The sequence below is a fragment of the Aulostomus chinensis genome, chromosome 2 (assembly GCF_037954235.1).
Source record: "Aulostomus chinensis isolate RoL2024-O1b breed Wild chromosome 2, RoL_Achi_v1.0, whole genome shotgun sequence".
NCBI lineage: Eukaryota > Metazoa > Chordata > Actinopteri > Syngnathiformes > Aulostomidae > Aulostomus > Aulostomus chinensis.
Window position 1 is genome coordinate 16,587,336 of NC_141321.1, and position 16,751 is coordinate 16,604,086.

Here is a 16,751-nt window from a genome sequence, read left to right on the forward strand (position 1 = left end):
TTTCTTCTGTTTATGTATTTGTACTTGTGAATTTGTACTCAGATTTCTTTAAAAAGATCAAAATCTCAGTAAGATTAGCAAGCAAAATAATAATAATGATAATTTTAAAAAGTGGGAGCTTGGTTTCTGCCTGGATATCCCATTTAAAATAAAGTGCTGGCAGGAAGTTGGTCCTCATAATTTCACATCTCCGTCACAGAGAGCTTTTTGGCAGGGGGAGGGGGGCGGGATTGGCTTGGATTTTCATGAACGAGGGGCTTGTGGGGAGGTCCAGTTACACTGGGACATAATCCATGCAATTAAAAAGAAATGAGCAAATGAAATCAATGAGGATCATTTACACTGTGGTGTCAAAGGACTCAACAGAGGACAACAGCAGCCTATATCTTAATCCGGCGAAAGAAAGCATACAGCATTGTGTGTGCTATAGGGGAATGAGATAGCATTAACAAATTACTTCTCATTTCTAACTGGAGAAGTTAATTAATTCTATCCATTCACACCTGAATTATTATATTAAAATGATTACATTTGCCTGTCAAAACTAGCACTTACGGTGGCGGGAGCAGTAGAGAGTGAATAACAGCGTGAGTCCTCTCTCCTTCTCTCTCTCTGAGGACATTTAAACAAGGTGCTGACAAGAAGAATGATAATGATGTGTCCGTCATGATGCAGAGCGCTCTAAATTTGTCATGATGGCAGATGACGGATGGTCTTGTATAATCCATTGGCCAAACCATGAATTCTTTTCAAGCAAACACACACACACATACACACAAATATAAGGAAGCAGGTACAGGTACAGGGAGGCAAATCACAGTCCTTCTCTCGTCCATGCTCATCGTTCATTGACAACCCACACCTTCTTTTTACACCCAGGATACATAGCGTTACTATGGTAACTGTAAACATCTGGACTGTGACTACAACATTAGAATGTGCGGCACAAACAGCTGTAATCACTCTTCTGCATGGTGATACGCTACGGTATGTAGGCCGCATCAAAGGTCACACAACCAAGGTGATTCTTGTCTCAGGTCCCAGTGCTGACATGTTGGTTTTCATCTCCCTGCAGCAACAGTGTTGGAATACATGCAGAAGGGGTTAACATGGCGCAGACTTTACTTGTAATCTCAATTTCTTTGTGTTCTTGATTTGTTTGATGCCTCATGAAAATTCTGCTTCTGTGCTGTACGTGTTCAGAGTTAAATGACATTTTAATGGATTAGTGCAACATTTAAGGAAATCTCATTTGTTATTTAAATGCACTTGAAAAACATTTTAACTTCACTGCCTTGATGCAAAGTAAACATTTTTATTACTATTGTTTTTTATTTCTACAGTGACACTTAAACTGTGGCACTTTTACTTATGATTACACAATTATCTGGCACTTAGTTCATCTAATATTTTGCATTGTATTGTAGAGGTTGTACTAAGGGAGACTATATTTTTCACATTACTGTATATCTGATTTGTATTTTGAGTATCTAAATTTGGTGCACAATTTTCATGCAGTGGGTGGCGCGGTGGTGCAGTGGTCAGCACTGTCACCTCACAGCAAGAAGGTTCCAGGTTCAAGTCCCAGCTCCATCACAGGATCTTTCTGTGTGAGTCTCCATGTTCTCCCTGTACCTGTGTGGGTTCTCTCTGGTACTCCAGCTTCCTCCTACAGTCCAAAGACATCAAGAGGGGACGAGGCTGATTGATACACCCTGTGTTTCCTGAAGTCGATGACAAGCTCCTTTGTCTTGCTGGTATTGAGGAGCAGGTCATTTTTCCAACACCAGAATGTGAGGGGCTGGACCTCCTCTCTGTAGGCTGCTTCATTGCTGTTGGTGATCACCCCCACTATGGGTGTGTCGTCTGCAAATTTGAATGTGTGTTTTGTTGAGTGAAGTCGTGGGTGAAGAGTGAATAGAGGAGGGGGCTAAGAGGCTGTGTGCCTTGGGGGTGCCAGTGTTGAGGATGGTGGTGGACGTGACGTCTCCCAATTTCACGTGCTGAGGTCTGTGGAAGAGGAAGTCCTTAATCCAACTACAGAGGTGGTAAACCAGGCCGAGTGATAGCAGCTTGTCGACAAGTTTGCTTGGGTTGATAGTGTTGAAAACAGAGCTGAAGTCAACAAACAGCATCCTCACGTAGGTGTTGGGGATCTCCAGGTGCGTGAGGGCGGTGTGGAGCAGGAGTGAGACGGCGTCGTCAGTGCACCTGTTGATCTTGTAGGCGAACTGGTACTGGTCCAGGTCAGCAGGGATGAAGGCCTTGATGCATCTCATCACCAGTCTCTTAAAGCATTTCATGATTATTGGTGTTAGAGCAACAGGCCAATAATCATTTAAGCATGTGACTGCTGAGCGCTTTGGGACAGGGATGATGGTCGTGGCTTTCAGGCAGGTGCAGACTGTGGCTTCCGTCAGTGACCTGTTGAAAATGTCAGTGAAGACTGCCGCAAGCTGGTGGGCGCATGCCTTTAGGACCTGACCTGAGACCCCATCCGGAATGGTCGCTCTCCTGCCTTTGATGTTAAGCAGTGCCTGCTTAACCTGGAACTGATGCAGGGTCATCAGCTGCCCCTCCTCCTGCTGGGGGGTTATGTGTGGGCGTTGGTGGCTGTAGATGGGGGGATTCGGAGGTGTCAGACTCCCACTGCAGGAATTGGTGTCAAAATACACTGAACTATTCATTTTCATCCTCTGTTCTCATCCAACTACTTCCTACAATAAAATTCAAAAACCTGTATGTGATATTGATAAGGATTTAAATTAATATTTAATTGTATACACTCATCTATTGTAGCCACGAATGCAACAATTTATCTATTTACGGGGAGTGGGATTAGAGCGATTTTCATGTACATATGAAAGAAACTGGTTGTTTTGCTACTGTGAAGATATTCAGTGCTTTTTTAAAACAAGACAAAATGTTGCAAACTGGGTTCCTTGTTTCACAGCTTCAACAGACACGTGCTGTCTTCTGTTTCATTTTATCAGATGGTTTTCTGTGGCAAAATGATGACAGACACACCCTGATCTTCAGTTTTACAGCAAAAAAGAATGTGACTTTCATGAATTGATGTGCTGTGAGTTTGTGTTTGAGTGTGTGTGTGCGTGTGTGTGTGTGTGTGTGTGAGAGAGAGAGAGAGAGAGAGAGAGAGAGAGAGAGAGACTAGAGAGAGAAGCATGCTCCATTTATTGTTTCACACTTGCCAAAAACTGTTGTCTTCAGACATGTCAACAGAGGTAGTTGATGTCATCATGTGTTTTGTGGTTTGGGAGCAAGTGAACATGCAGAATATTTCTATAAATATTTAAGAGAAGGCAGGAAAAGAAGTGCAGCTCACACAGAATTGTAATTATCAGTACACTGAAGTAAAGAGGAGTGATGTTACAGTCAGATCATCTTCTGTGATCAACACAGTCTCTCTCCCATCAGCAACCCTGATTTCTCTGACTCATGCCTCAACTTTCAACGCAGCAGGGATTATTTGTCATGACAGTCTCATGGCATCCATTTCAGACTCTGAGGGAGTTCTACAGAAGTCTATTGGACAACCCTGCATGTTGAAAGCTGATGCTGAAAGAGCCCCCAGAGTTAAGAAGGGACAGTAAGACATCCTGTCTAAGCATCCATATATTGAAGCAATGGTGGTATGAACCCCAGGGGGGCTGTGACGAAGAGACTCAGCACCAAGGAGCATGTGATGGAGATTTGAACTAATCAAACCTTTAATATGTCTTGAAATGAAAGTAACTTGATAAGAATATTTTAAAAAGAATGAAATACAGCAATTCTCCCATTTTCATATCTGTAACTGGCTCTTTAAATGGACAACATTAAATATTGAGCTAAAAGCTACAGGTTGTTGTGTTCAGTGATGGGAACATGATTAGATTATCAACTAAAGTTATCGTGAGTCTCACTGTGGATTTGCCTGTCTGTGCTGCAGCTTGATTGGCTGCAGTGATGTGAGTCATACCACAACCTTGATATGCAATGTCCCTGCATGCTTTGTACAGAGAATTAGTCACCTCCCATATAATGAGCGCTAATCACCAGTCAGTTAGTGCTCGGCGGAGCAGCACTGTTACAACTTAAAGGCAGCTGTGTCAGTGGTGTTCAGTTGTGTGTATTACATGTAAAATTGGCCCATGTGTCTTTGCTGGAGAAATACATCATCATATTTTCTGTGCTTTCCTTAATTCATATTGGGGTTCCGGCTCAGCATCAGCTAGGACAGAAACAGCTGTCAGCTATCACGGTGACGGCTGCTACATAGTCCTGTCATCTACATGGAAGCATTATACAACATTTGGAGGACAATATGTTTTCACTCATCTGTTTAGATGTCATTTATCACAGTGTTCCTGGAAGGAAAAAAAAACATTTTGCATAGCGATTTCATTAAAAAGATGGCAGATATTTAAATGTAATTTTTATTGAACTTGTAATTAAGCCAACTGCTGCATATGTGCACACGTCATCACCCGGGATGGGCTTCATGCTTGTCCCATTCAATATGAAGGAAATTTTTTTTTTTTTTTTAAAGGTAAGAGTACATTTGTTTTGCTCACAACAAGCAACTCTTGTTTGTGCACAGGCTGAAGTGGCCAGAAGTCCGATTACACCACATGGTGAATGTTAAGATCTTTTCATATGCTGAACATCACAGTGGGAGGAAGGAAGATTGGCTAATGATTGTAACATTCACTGAAAATGAATTTAATAGTTTTTAAAAAGTTGCACAGTGTGTTCAATGTTCTTAGCAGCTCATAACAAAAACTGGAAACAAGAGGACCGTAGGTTTGCTCTTGAAGGTACAGTAATGGATGCCCACACACTGGTAAAATTTGATCTCATTCTGGTCCCTCTGTGCTCTTAGAGAAATTCCTGTAATGCTAAAATAAGTAATGCGCGGTGGTGCGGTGGTTAGCATTGTTGCCTCACAGCAAGAAGGTTTCCGGGCACGGGATCTTTCTGTGTGGAGTCTGCATGTTCTCCCTGTGTGGGTTCTCTCCAGGTTCTCCAGCTTCCTCCCACAGTCCAAAGACATCAAGAGGGGACGAGGCTGATTGATACTCTAAATTGACCGTCGGTGTGACTGTGAGTGTGAATGGTTGTCTGTCTCTATGTGTTGGTCCAGTGATGGACTGGTGACCTGTCCAGGGTGAACTCCGCCTCTCGCCTGAAGGCTGCTGGGATAGGCTCCAGCCCCCCCGCGACCCTCAACAGAATAAGCCGTAGAAAATGGATGGATGGATGGAGTCTAATCTGACTGCTACATGCAAATCACTAGATTATTATCCCCATAGACACAAGCTCGAGACAGAAGCTTCCACTTCCTCTCATATTTCTGTCCGTCTCCAGAAATCTCTGTCCGTCATTGGTCATTGATGTCACCATTCAGTCAAAGTGATCTACTCATGCCAGTGAGTCAGTGTGCACGATAGCAGACACCTAGAACAGGCTGCCCTCAATTTATTGCAGCAAATATTCATGTTTTAAATACACATCCATTTTACTACTCTTGGGTTTACGTATGATTTTTTTTGGTTGTTTTTTTGTTTTTAATAATGCATTTCAGTAATCACTAATTGGAGAACATTAATAGTGTCAGAAACTTCTGGTTAAATATTTAAAGCCAAGAAAATTTTTAAAACCTGACTGTAAACTCTATAATTGATTTATAAAAACTTTTCAATTAACTCACTTTTGTTTAGTTCATTTACTGTAGTTTACTTACATATAAAACTATATTTACAATTACTTAAATTTGACATATTCCCCAATATGTTCAGTGTTCATCATGCTCAAAAGATCTGTTCAAAAGGAAATGCTGCAACAAAAGCATTAATAATTTATTGTCTCAAAAATGAGAATGGCATAAACACATCAATTTTAAAAGTTTAAGAATGATTCTGTAAAGCTTCTTGTTTTCTTTTTTTAAATTTTCAGTTTTTTTAAATTTAAAATTTCACAAATGTCTGTTATTATAGAGGATTCGATCGGAACCTCAACCGGTCACCAAGTGACAAAAATGTGAGAATAGACCAGAGAAAGAGACAGAGTACAGCCGACGGGTTTTATTCTCAATAGTCTCACAAGCTCTACAACACAGAGAAACAGAAGTTGCCCATGTTGAGAAAAGCCCCCCCTCTCACATCGCATCGACCCATCTTTATAGTCAAAGAGGCGTGTATTTTGATTACAGATGTGTGTGTGTGTGTGTGTGTGTGTGTGTGTGTGTGTGTGTGTGTGTGAGTGTGTGTGTTTGGATATGCATGTACAGTAGATGTGTGAGTGTGTGTCTGAGTCATTCCGACCAGTGCATTCCAAGATGCTCTTCCAACTCCAGAGAGCTGGACTGTCCAGGACTGATGTGTGTATGGTATGTGTGTGTGTTTGCGTGCGTGTCTTGGCTACTGACATTGTTGTGGTGCAACGAACTTCTCGGAACATTAACAACTTCTTGGTGACATTAACATCCTCTTGGTAACATTTCCAAACATGGGAGTAATTCCCGGGACATCAATATCTTCTCAATAACAACAAACAGGGAGATGATGATGTGTAATATTCCTTGATGTTTGCCAAAACCTGACCTTTCCCTTAGTGTTCTTCAACCTAACACAGAGAATCATAAATTTTGGATATATGGCCATACATTGCGCTACTACATTATTCATCTGGATCATAAGAATATAACACCATTTTCTTAATGCATCTCATATTCCTCTTTCATGTTGAGGGAGTTCGAAAATAAATGTTAAAGGTGCGAATGTCTTTTTCTCCTGTGGTCTTACTGATCAATGCTATTGATAGTGACATTTAAGCATGAACAAAGTCCACAGATGAATGTCATTGAGCGTTCTTAAAAAAAAAAAAAAGAAGTCTGTGCCTCTAATCTAACCTTCTCTAATAAGTGATGATTTGAACGGATGACAATGACAGACTGTGTCAGGGCTCAATCCATAAAATTCTATAACACAAAGTTGTGCTCCACTGGTGAGGACTGACCTGTGATACATTTAGAAGTTGTCTCTGAAAGGAAAATCAATATTTCTGGCAAGCTGCATGGTAAGCAAATCGAAGTTCTTTAGCAACAGATAATGAATACAAAATGTCAGAAGACATCACAAAGTGAGGCTTTCATGGTGAAAATAAACATCTCTTGGGTTTTACGTGTCAAATTATTAAACCCTCAGCAGCACTGGCTTTCCACAGCTAAGAAACATCTGCACAAAAAGTGGTTAAAATTAAAAATCCACATTTCCAACACCCCAAGGATGTTTTCCTCTTCTCAGATTCAACATTCTGTTCCAACAACAACTTTTTACATTACTGTCAAGAACAACGTCCCTTTGCGGCAATAGATTTGCTTCTTCCCAACCTGAACACGACACTAACTTTTTAACGGATGTCATAAAGCTGTGAGACATCTCATTCAGTACATATGGGACTCGTGCTGATGTAAGACTTTGGAGAGAAGAAGTGCCGCGTCATACGATGCTTTCTCAAAAAATGGGCCCATCACAAAACTGCCAATAGTTTAGAAGCGCACTGTAGTTCACTTGACACCCAGTCTTCAGGCATGTCACTCAAACAATAAAATGAATGTCGCTTCATTAAAGAAAAAGGGTAGCAGTTGTGGGAGGGTGGGATTGGGGTACATAACAAATAAAGCATTGTCCTACAAAAGATCCAGAGGGAGCACTCCATGTGCCTCCTTTGTATCCATTTAACAGGAGGTCTTTCAGCAGCCATCTACTTACAGCCTAACTGAAGTGCTACATTACTCAGCAAGCTCAGCTGGAAACTATAGAAAATGTGTTTGCCAAGGATCTGCGCTCCTTTATCAATCCCAAACAGCAGGGACCCAGAGCTTTAAGCACTATAAGCTCGGGTTCCAGCAATAGAAAGTAACATTTCAGACAGAAAAGTGGAAATGGTTGCAGAAATAAGATTTCATTTTTTTTTCTCTGTAAATCCTTTAGAGCTGCTCCAAACACAGCACATCCCGCTGAATTCCCGTGGAGACTATTCCAAGACACTGCCTTGAAAAGGTACAGTAACATGCAGACTAAAAAGTACAAGTGTGCACACTGACACATTAACAAAGAGAAACTGAGAAACAGGTGTGAGGGCAGCAGATTGGAATTAGAGTGTGGGATTTTTGCTTGTCCTACCAATGAATAGGTTCCATTCAGCATCTAGGTCGGCCTGGTTGGCGAGACAGCCCCTCATCACGTTGTGACAGTAGTTGTGGCAGGGTTTGAGCCCAGGCATGCTGCGGCAGTACGGACAGTACAGCATCTTGGTCAGAGCTCTGACACATGCAGGAACAACATTCACCTGCAGAGCAAAGACAGATGTAGTTATGATGAGTCTGTTCAAGCTCATTAAAGCTCAGTAACTGTTTTAAGACACGCTGTTTGATTCTAAACGAGAGCAAAGGGAAGTGATAAAACACAGCGACACAGGTGATGTATTTTACATAACATCATGAGGCTTCCTCGGGAAACACTGCATACCCCTGGCTGTGACGTGAAGGAATGCAATTCCTAATCGACATTTGTGCAGGGAATGTCATTTCACGCATTTTAACTTTTGACAAGACATCTATGCACTACATCACACCCACTGAACCCTGAAATGTGAAAGTGCAGCAGATAAAACCGTATGACAAGACGAGGTTTACAACTCTGTCCATCATGATTTTTTGTGAGGGCTGTGCCTTTTGTTGTTGGGCCATGTCACCGCAGCAGCTTGAGTGAAAGCGACAGGATTCTCACATCTGCTTCCCTTCAGAAGTGGGGATGCAGAACGAAGAGTACATCTGATAATTGACCTGTCAACTTCTGTATTCATGCTTGGCTTTAGATTTTGTCCAGCACAGTCTCCAGAGATTGCCGTGTGCATTTGCGTGTTTGGATTGGTCACCATCCAACGATGACCTGCATTTAAAGGGTTCTGCTTTTCCAGAGAAACTCAATTAAACTAAAAAAAAACACAGAAAATTAATGTTTGTTTGAGGGGGCGATAAATAAATGAATGTGCCCTTTGAAAATAACACCATTAGTTCAAGATGATGTTTTTAAATTTGACATATTTCTTCTCCCGCTTCAATTTCTTTCAAACCGAGTTGTCACAAGTTTTATTTATGACACAAATCTTTGTTCTAGCTATCTACTTATTAGTGCAAAATAACACAGGCAACCTAAGAAGAAAGCAGATGAAACATAAGAAAAGAAATAGAAAACAGAGATAGAGATAGAGAGAGAGAGAGAGAGAGAGAGAGATGAAATTGTAACCTCAGGCAAATCATGCTGAAACCATCAACAAGGGTGAGTTTTATTCTCAAGAAAACGAATTTCTAAGCACTCAAAGGTTTGAGGTAGACCAACCATAAAGTGAGCATGAATAAATAAGCAAAAATGCCAATTCTTCTACTTCTTTTCTCTGTTCGAAGTGAGCCTTCAATCGCTCCAAGATGTCAATCATCCATTAACAGACCAGAAGGGAACACACCCCTTTGGGAATGTAAGCAATACCATTTAAGGTAGATAATTTAATTAATTCAGCACTTCTGTAAAGACTATGCTTTCTACTGTCTATGTGTCTATGTGGTTTACTGTATCTTCGTAAAATGACTAAAAATAAAGTCAGTCGGGTCAATTAGGACCCTGTTGACATTCCTCTTCTTTGTCACATTGTAGATGGGTTAAAAAGATTTGTTTTAAAAATCCACAGACGTACCGGGGCCAAATAAAAACAAAGAACAACTTTATTTTAAAAAGTGCAGATGTAGGAAATAATGAGAGATGTGAATAAATATCAAGATATGGTAAAACTTTATTAGTCCCAACACTGGGAAAATAATGGTGTGTGTGTGTGTGTGTGTGTGAGAGAGAGAGAGAGAGAGAGAGAGAGAGAGAGAGAGAGAGAGAGAGAGAGAGAGAGAGAGAGAGAAGTGGGCGTGCCTCTTTTTTTTTGCGTAATCATCAATCACACAGCCTAACATGACACTAATGGTTTGTATTTTTGGCTTCTGCAATGCTGCTTTTAAACTGTCAGGTCAAAGTGCTCGATGAAAGAAAAAGAGACTGTAGGTAAACAGGCATCCAAAGTTAAATAATTACAGCGGAGGACAAAAGTGAGAAGAAGCTAGAAGAAAATAAGGCACACACACACACACACACACACACACACACACACACATATACACACACACACGCACACACACGCACACACACACACACACGCACACACACGCACACACACACACACCATCAGAGCACATCTGTAACACCATGGCAACTTTTGAGGCTTTGCTGTGACATGTCGTCCAGCTGCAGTCTTGCATCCAGTCTGACTTTATCGCAGCAGAAGGCCTTTGATTTTGGTACAATGACCAGACTACCTGCGTGTGTGTGTGTGTGTGTGTGGGGAAGTGTGAGAGAAAATAAGGGAGAGAAAGAGAGGCAAAGAGAGGCATGTAGGCTATTAGTGCATTTGCCTCCACGGCTGCCTGGCAGCTGGTAACAAGGATCAAATGAACCATCTTTGACATTTGCAATCTGCCGCTGACATCACGCGATGTCTTGTAAGAAGGCCATTAAATGAGGCTGCTCGCTGTCAGTTCCACTGCTCCATGTCATCAGCGGGTATGTGTTCTTGTAAATTGTTTATATCACTTTGGGAATGTAGTTAACATGGTGGATTTTTTTCACAAACAAGCTCCATCCGATTGAACACTTTTCACAGCTGCCACACTTGGAAACCATCATGTTAGTTGTCTGGGAATATGGCAGTTACAGGTAAAATAACCCTGATGAACTGAAGCCAGATTTCATTGTGGGATTCAATTTGCTTACCAGCCGTATTTTTCAACTGCCTGAATAAAAGAGTATTGCATTTTTAAACAGCAACAATAATTCCATCAAATCCAAACCATCTGGAAGAAAAAAACTAAACGATGAAAAAAGTTTATTTACTTTCACCTCATGTAGGTGTCTACTGTCAGCTTGATGGAACTTTTACAGCCCAGAGCAGTTACACAGCACAGAAACTTTTACATTTTCTGATTAGCAGTAACTTCTGGAGAAAAAACAAAAATCCATAAATAAATAAATAAAATAAAGCAAGAAAAAGAAGAGGAAACAGAGACAGAACAGGCTGTGGAGAAAGCCAAAGACGCTGCCAAACACACACACAAACAAACACCAAAGAAGACAGATACAGATGAAACAGACGGCAAGAAAACCTGACAAGACACGAACACAGAAGGGACAGGCAGGCGCTGTCATCGCATTTGGACAACACATCCAAGAACATGACAGTCAGTCAGTCACTTATTTCCAAAAAGTGGTGTTTGTAAAGCAAGTATCTGCTTAATGATTTGTAAAATTTTGCACTACATAATTTTTGTAAACTGTTTATAAAAAGAGCCAACAACGCTGGTGGTCCAGTATTTAGCAGTTCTCCAGTGGCCACCCACACATAGGTACAACGTTTAGATCACATTCTGGTCTTTTAGTACTTCCTGTAATGACAAAATAATGAATTAACCTCTAAAAAATCGGACTACTACATGCAGTTCACCAGCTTATTGTCTCTACAGAGATGAGGAGGAGATTAGACTTCCACTTCCACCCACATTTCAGTTCATCTCCAGCAATCTGTCGCCCTCTCCCTCCTCACAGCACGCAGATTAAATACAACATTTTCATATTAAGGTATTGGAATCGTTTTAATTCGCAAGCTAATTTGCATTTAAATATATTTGCAATAGCGAAAGAAGAAGAGATAGTCTCCAATTTATACCAGATATACAGTATAAAGCACACCTTGTTCACAGAAAGTATATAATACATTCTCGGTTTCACGTTGTAACACAAATACCTGCATCTTGGGTTGAACATCTTCATACAGAATACAATCTGTGTGATTTTATTCCTCATCAAACGCCTCATCATACGTTTTCATCCAGCTCTTACAGTAAAATATGTTCTTTTCATGGGAATATTAAATAATAAAAAGCTGAGGGATTAATCTGTTCCCATCATTTCAATTAAACTTGGCCCAGTTTCTTGACAGCCTATTTAAATGGAGAAAACACAGGGAGAATTTTATATAGTAAGTTTAATAAGTGGAGAGCAGTTTCAACTGATCTTTATACTTGCAGTTAATAAGTAATATTACATTTTTCATATTGAAAATTGTCTAAATATTTCCAGCTGCCCCTGAGCTTTCTGAGCCTTTGGGAGAAGTTGCATTAAAATGGTGCCTTCCAACTCAATTATTGCACCAAGGGTTTTGCATCATTGCAGTTTTGTGCCCAGCAGTTGCTGGGTGCCCTGGATGAAGGCTAATCTGATAATCTTGTTAGCACTTATTTACAGTCGAGTGAATGGAATATTTCACAGCAGGCTAAGGGTAGGACTAGGAGGAGAGATGAGTAAGATCCAGGGTGAGATTAACACATTAATCTACTCATCTGATGTTTAAGTGCTATAACACTGAATGGAGAGAGAGAGAGAGAGAGATAGAGAGAGAGAGAGTGTGTTCCGTGGAGAAATACTCAAACAAGAGTGGGTGTTAGGGCATAAACAGAGGGCCTACTGATTAGCCTGCTGCTTTAATAGAGCAGTCTGATATGCAAGCCTCCTGTAGAGAGCATTAATTTTGTTAAGGATTACAAATGTAATGCAAGATTATGCATGCGCTGAGTTTGAGCAACAATAAAAGAAGACAAGTTGAATTTAATTCCATAAATGCCACAGTCAGGGGGCTTTTACTCTCATGCGAATTCAGTATCAGTTGAGATAAAGGCCAACTGTTGTGATGAGCAATAACTCTGAAAGACTCTTAGAAGACATCACCTTGTCTACCCGACAGGGTGTTGTCATGCACATATGGTGTTAACTCCCATTAGCGGTAACAGAGTGAGGAGAGCACAGACGATGGAAATTGCTTCATGCCACCAACTAATGAAGTTGTGAGAAATGACAATGTCTTTGCAATCTACGATGGCCAATCAAGGGGAACACAAGTGGGACAGTGAGACCGTTGCCAAAATTGTCTCCATAGTTCTGTCATAATTTTTCTGACAGGGTACGTTGCTTCACAGTGATTGGACATGGATGTAAGACTGCATTGCTGCCCTGTGTCCCCACTCAATTACACAGCCATTAGTGTCAATGGCACTATGAGTGATCTGTCACTGTGCAAATCAGACTACCATCTGCTACCAAGAGAAACATGTGCCTGGATCCACCAAACATCTCTGAGAAAAAATCCACTTCAGGGTTTCATTTTATAAATGAAGCGTTTACACATTTAAAGATTCAGCAATAAAAATCTGAAATCTTAGATTAGAGAATTTACTGCCAAGTATCAAAAATCAGCAGGAATATGCTCACAGAAGGTAACAGTAAATCCTCAAATCCTCTTCAAATATTCGCCTTCTGCTGCATTGACAAGCGAGCGAATGCTTCTTTAATCTTACTGTCAGGTTTTTTTAAGGCAAAGTGGAGAAGTTGAGTTGTTAATTCTGCCTGAGAGAAATAATCCCAGTTCCCCCTTACATTTAAAGACCTTCCTACATCAGAAACACAGGTGTAGGATTTCACTCTTCTTTTGTTACACAAATGTAATTGTACATAGTTGGCAACTATGAATGATGGGACTGCTTTGTGTAGTGTTGTATGTTTGATAGAAATTACTCATAAAAGACACCTACCTGACCATTTATCAAAAAGTTTAAGTTAGTGTTTTCTTTTGTTTGACTAATCATCAGCGTTGCAGCCGTAATAATGTATCTGTTATCTGGTTCGTTTCATGCCAGCGGCAGTTATCTTTAGATTCATTCCTGCATGCAATAAACTCATCATATGCGATTGGTTGTTTAGAGTAGACGTGTACTTAGACCTGAAACATTCATGTGTTTATCTCTGGCCGGTTTTGCACACAGCTTAGCCGTGTTACATAACTCCTGGGTAAGTGTGGCGATTAGGAGTGTGACAGGCTGAAATCAACTTTAAACCAGCTCAACGTTTCTGGTAGGTGTTGTGTTTATGTGATGGACCAATAGTATGTGGCGTTATCATTTATGTCCCTGATTTGGGATGCTGATGGCATGATTGAGATTGTTCTCTCCATAAAAGTAAATATATATATATATAAATAAATAATAATTAGCTTTGCTTCCCTTAACCATGAAGGTGATCTTGCTTTAACCAAATAGTTCAAGCAGCCTAAACATAGCTGCACCTTCATCACAGAGGTGCCAGAGCAGAAAATGTTCTCATGCGTCCTTGTGGAAGGAACTAACAAACACCCTGTTTTGAAAATTCAACAGCAGAAATTTAAATACAACATATTCACACCTCCCACTGAGATGGAAGTTTTTATTAAAAAGATAAATTACTATGTAAACACTGTATTTGCGGGATCACATGTTTGTGTCAGACTGCTGTTATATCTCAAATACATGTGCAAGCATTTATTTTAAGAAAAAAAAGTATCTCTCTACGTCTTTGGTTCTACAAAAAAGAAATAAAGTATACAGTATAGGCTGTGCAGAAGAAAAATGATGACATAGATTTCATTGTGTGTTTTAAAACAGCTTCTGCAATACACTTGAGCAGTTCTTAGTAGCACAGTTGGTACAAGAGCAGTACAAATAGATGAGATTTGCAAATATATTTGCTTTTGTAAGCCAAAAATATACATTTAGACTAAATGGCAGATGTACTAACACAATTCATGTGTCTAAAAAAACAGTATGGCTTGTACAAACTAGCCACAGATTCTGCCTGCTGCTGCACAGATTAGCCTGCTGTCTCATGGGAGTTTGCTGGGGAATGTCAGTTTAACAGTGAAAGTTCTCCACCTACTAAAAGCAGGTGCAGATTGTTTCCTTTACATGTCAGTCAGAAGTTCCATGGCTCTATTCAAATATGTCCCTTAATGAATTATTCCGTTCAGTTGTAGGTGCCCCGCATTACAGTTAGGGGGTGCTGACATGTGCTGAAAGCAATCAGCCTCAGATTGAGCAGATCCAGTGAAAAGGTGCAGTCTTGCAGGATGTCCAAGTTGCTGTTGACACTGCACTCTCTCTATACCGCTCACCGGCCCCTATAAGAACTTAGCTAAGATGAGCAAACGGGTGACCTTGAGATGCGCACGCTGTAAGTCACACAGCCGCAGGTTACGTGGGCAGAATGGGACGATACGTGTGACATCAAACACTTTGAGTATACTTTTACTTTCACTTCTCATCATGTTTCTTGTTTCTCTGTGAACTTTAGGGTCTCACATTGCATTTTAGATGTACGATGGAGTCAAAGACAACTCCACTGATGCTGCAGTCAAATCTGCTGCTGCCACATCATGAGATGTCTGCAGCTGTCAGAGTAATCCACATGTGAGTTGCTACGAAACAACACAATGGTACTTGGTGAGCCCTTGTGACCAACACCAGTCAGCTCAAGTACGTGTTGTTGGTGAGGCGTTGGCTCACCCCTTAATTTACCCTGACATGTACCATGTTATATGGCATGTCTAGGGCAGCAGTTGGGACAGTCTCTTTAATTCACTAAGACAAGTGCAAACATGTTAAAAGCCTGCCCAATGCTCAGAGGCGACCAGGAATACAGCACCATGAGCTGTTCACCATCTCTTGCGGGTACATGACATGCACACACTATATTGTTGTCCATCTGCCTCAGTGCTTCATGGATTAAGGAGCAGCCTCGGTCCATCTGAAAGTGTGCAGCCTAGCCTGAATGTCAGAGGCAAAGAGGTGTGTTATAGCTGCCAAAAACCCCGGGACAAATGTTACGACATTGGGGCTGACAACCTTTTCTAAGTGCATGTAAAATAAAGATGTGGTGCCATACACTTTCAATCAAGGTGCAAAAATGCAGTCACAAGACGTGATCGAGACGAGGCTGATACAGTCACTCCATGTCATATACTGTCACTAGCAGTTGGATCAGACAGATGAAGAAAGGTTTTTTTCCTTAGACACATCAGCATTTGATGGATATTCCTGTAAATTTTTTTTTGTTAATTTACAATCCGATTGTGTTTTTAAATTGTCCACCCACTCAGTTAACAGCCTGGCCGAATTTATCTTTCAGATTTTTCAGAATACAAAGCAAAAGAGCGTATACCGTAGACAAGACTGTGACGTACATTTCTTTATATCCTCTGATATCATTTCCTTGTATTTCAGACCACATGCTGCGTGCCATTTTTTCCCCCTAACATTCTGCAGTTCACCACAGATCAAAATCTTTTAATTAAAAAGGACATCTTTGGTGCAGCACATTTCCCGATGATGTGCCAACCTTATGAGCCAGTTGCCATCTGCCGCTACAGCACTGTGTCTGAGGCCTTATCCCTAGCAAGCTGTGTGAGCTGTGGGCCAGCAAGGGAAGAGACAGACAGACAGCGCGGGAGGGTGAAAGGCATGTCTGTCAGGTACGTTTGTAGAAGTGGTCTTGAGTGGAGGCAACAACTAAGTGATAGGATGCTGGTGCATAATATTCTATGATATCTGAATAGCCAAGGTATTTGTAACAGAAGAGAAATGTTTTTCCAAAGGTTGGTGTCGCTAGCTTTTTGTCATTCGTAGACATGAGTCATTGAAGTGACCATCAGATCAGACTGGTACTGTGTTTTCCCAGACATTGATATCACTGTTTCAGTGCAAGGCCTTGTCAGGGTTAGGAACAAAATCACTT

The 16,751-nt window shown here is 40.8% G+C and overlaps 1 protein-coding gene across 2 annotated transcripts in view; it reads right to left on the reverse strand.

Moving 5' to 3' along the window:
• The window catches only part of gpc6a (glypican 6a), a 145,437-nt gene that overhangs the window by 47,847 nt on the left and 80,839 nt on the right, over positions 1 to 16,751 (reverse strand). For both annotated transcript variants that reach the window (XM_086181310.1, XM_086181303.1), the window contains exon 4: positions 8,187 to 8,352. In XM_086181310.1, coding sequence (XP_086037436.1) covers positions 8,187 to 8,352 — 166 coding nt within the window. The remainder of the gene's footprint in view (positions 1 to 8,186; positions 8,353 to 16,751) is intronic.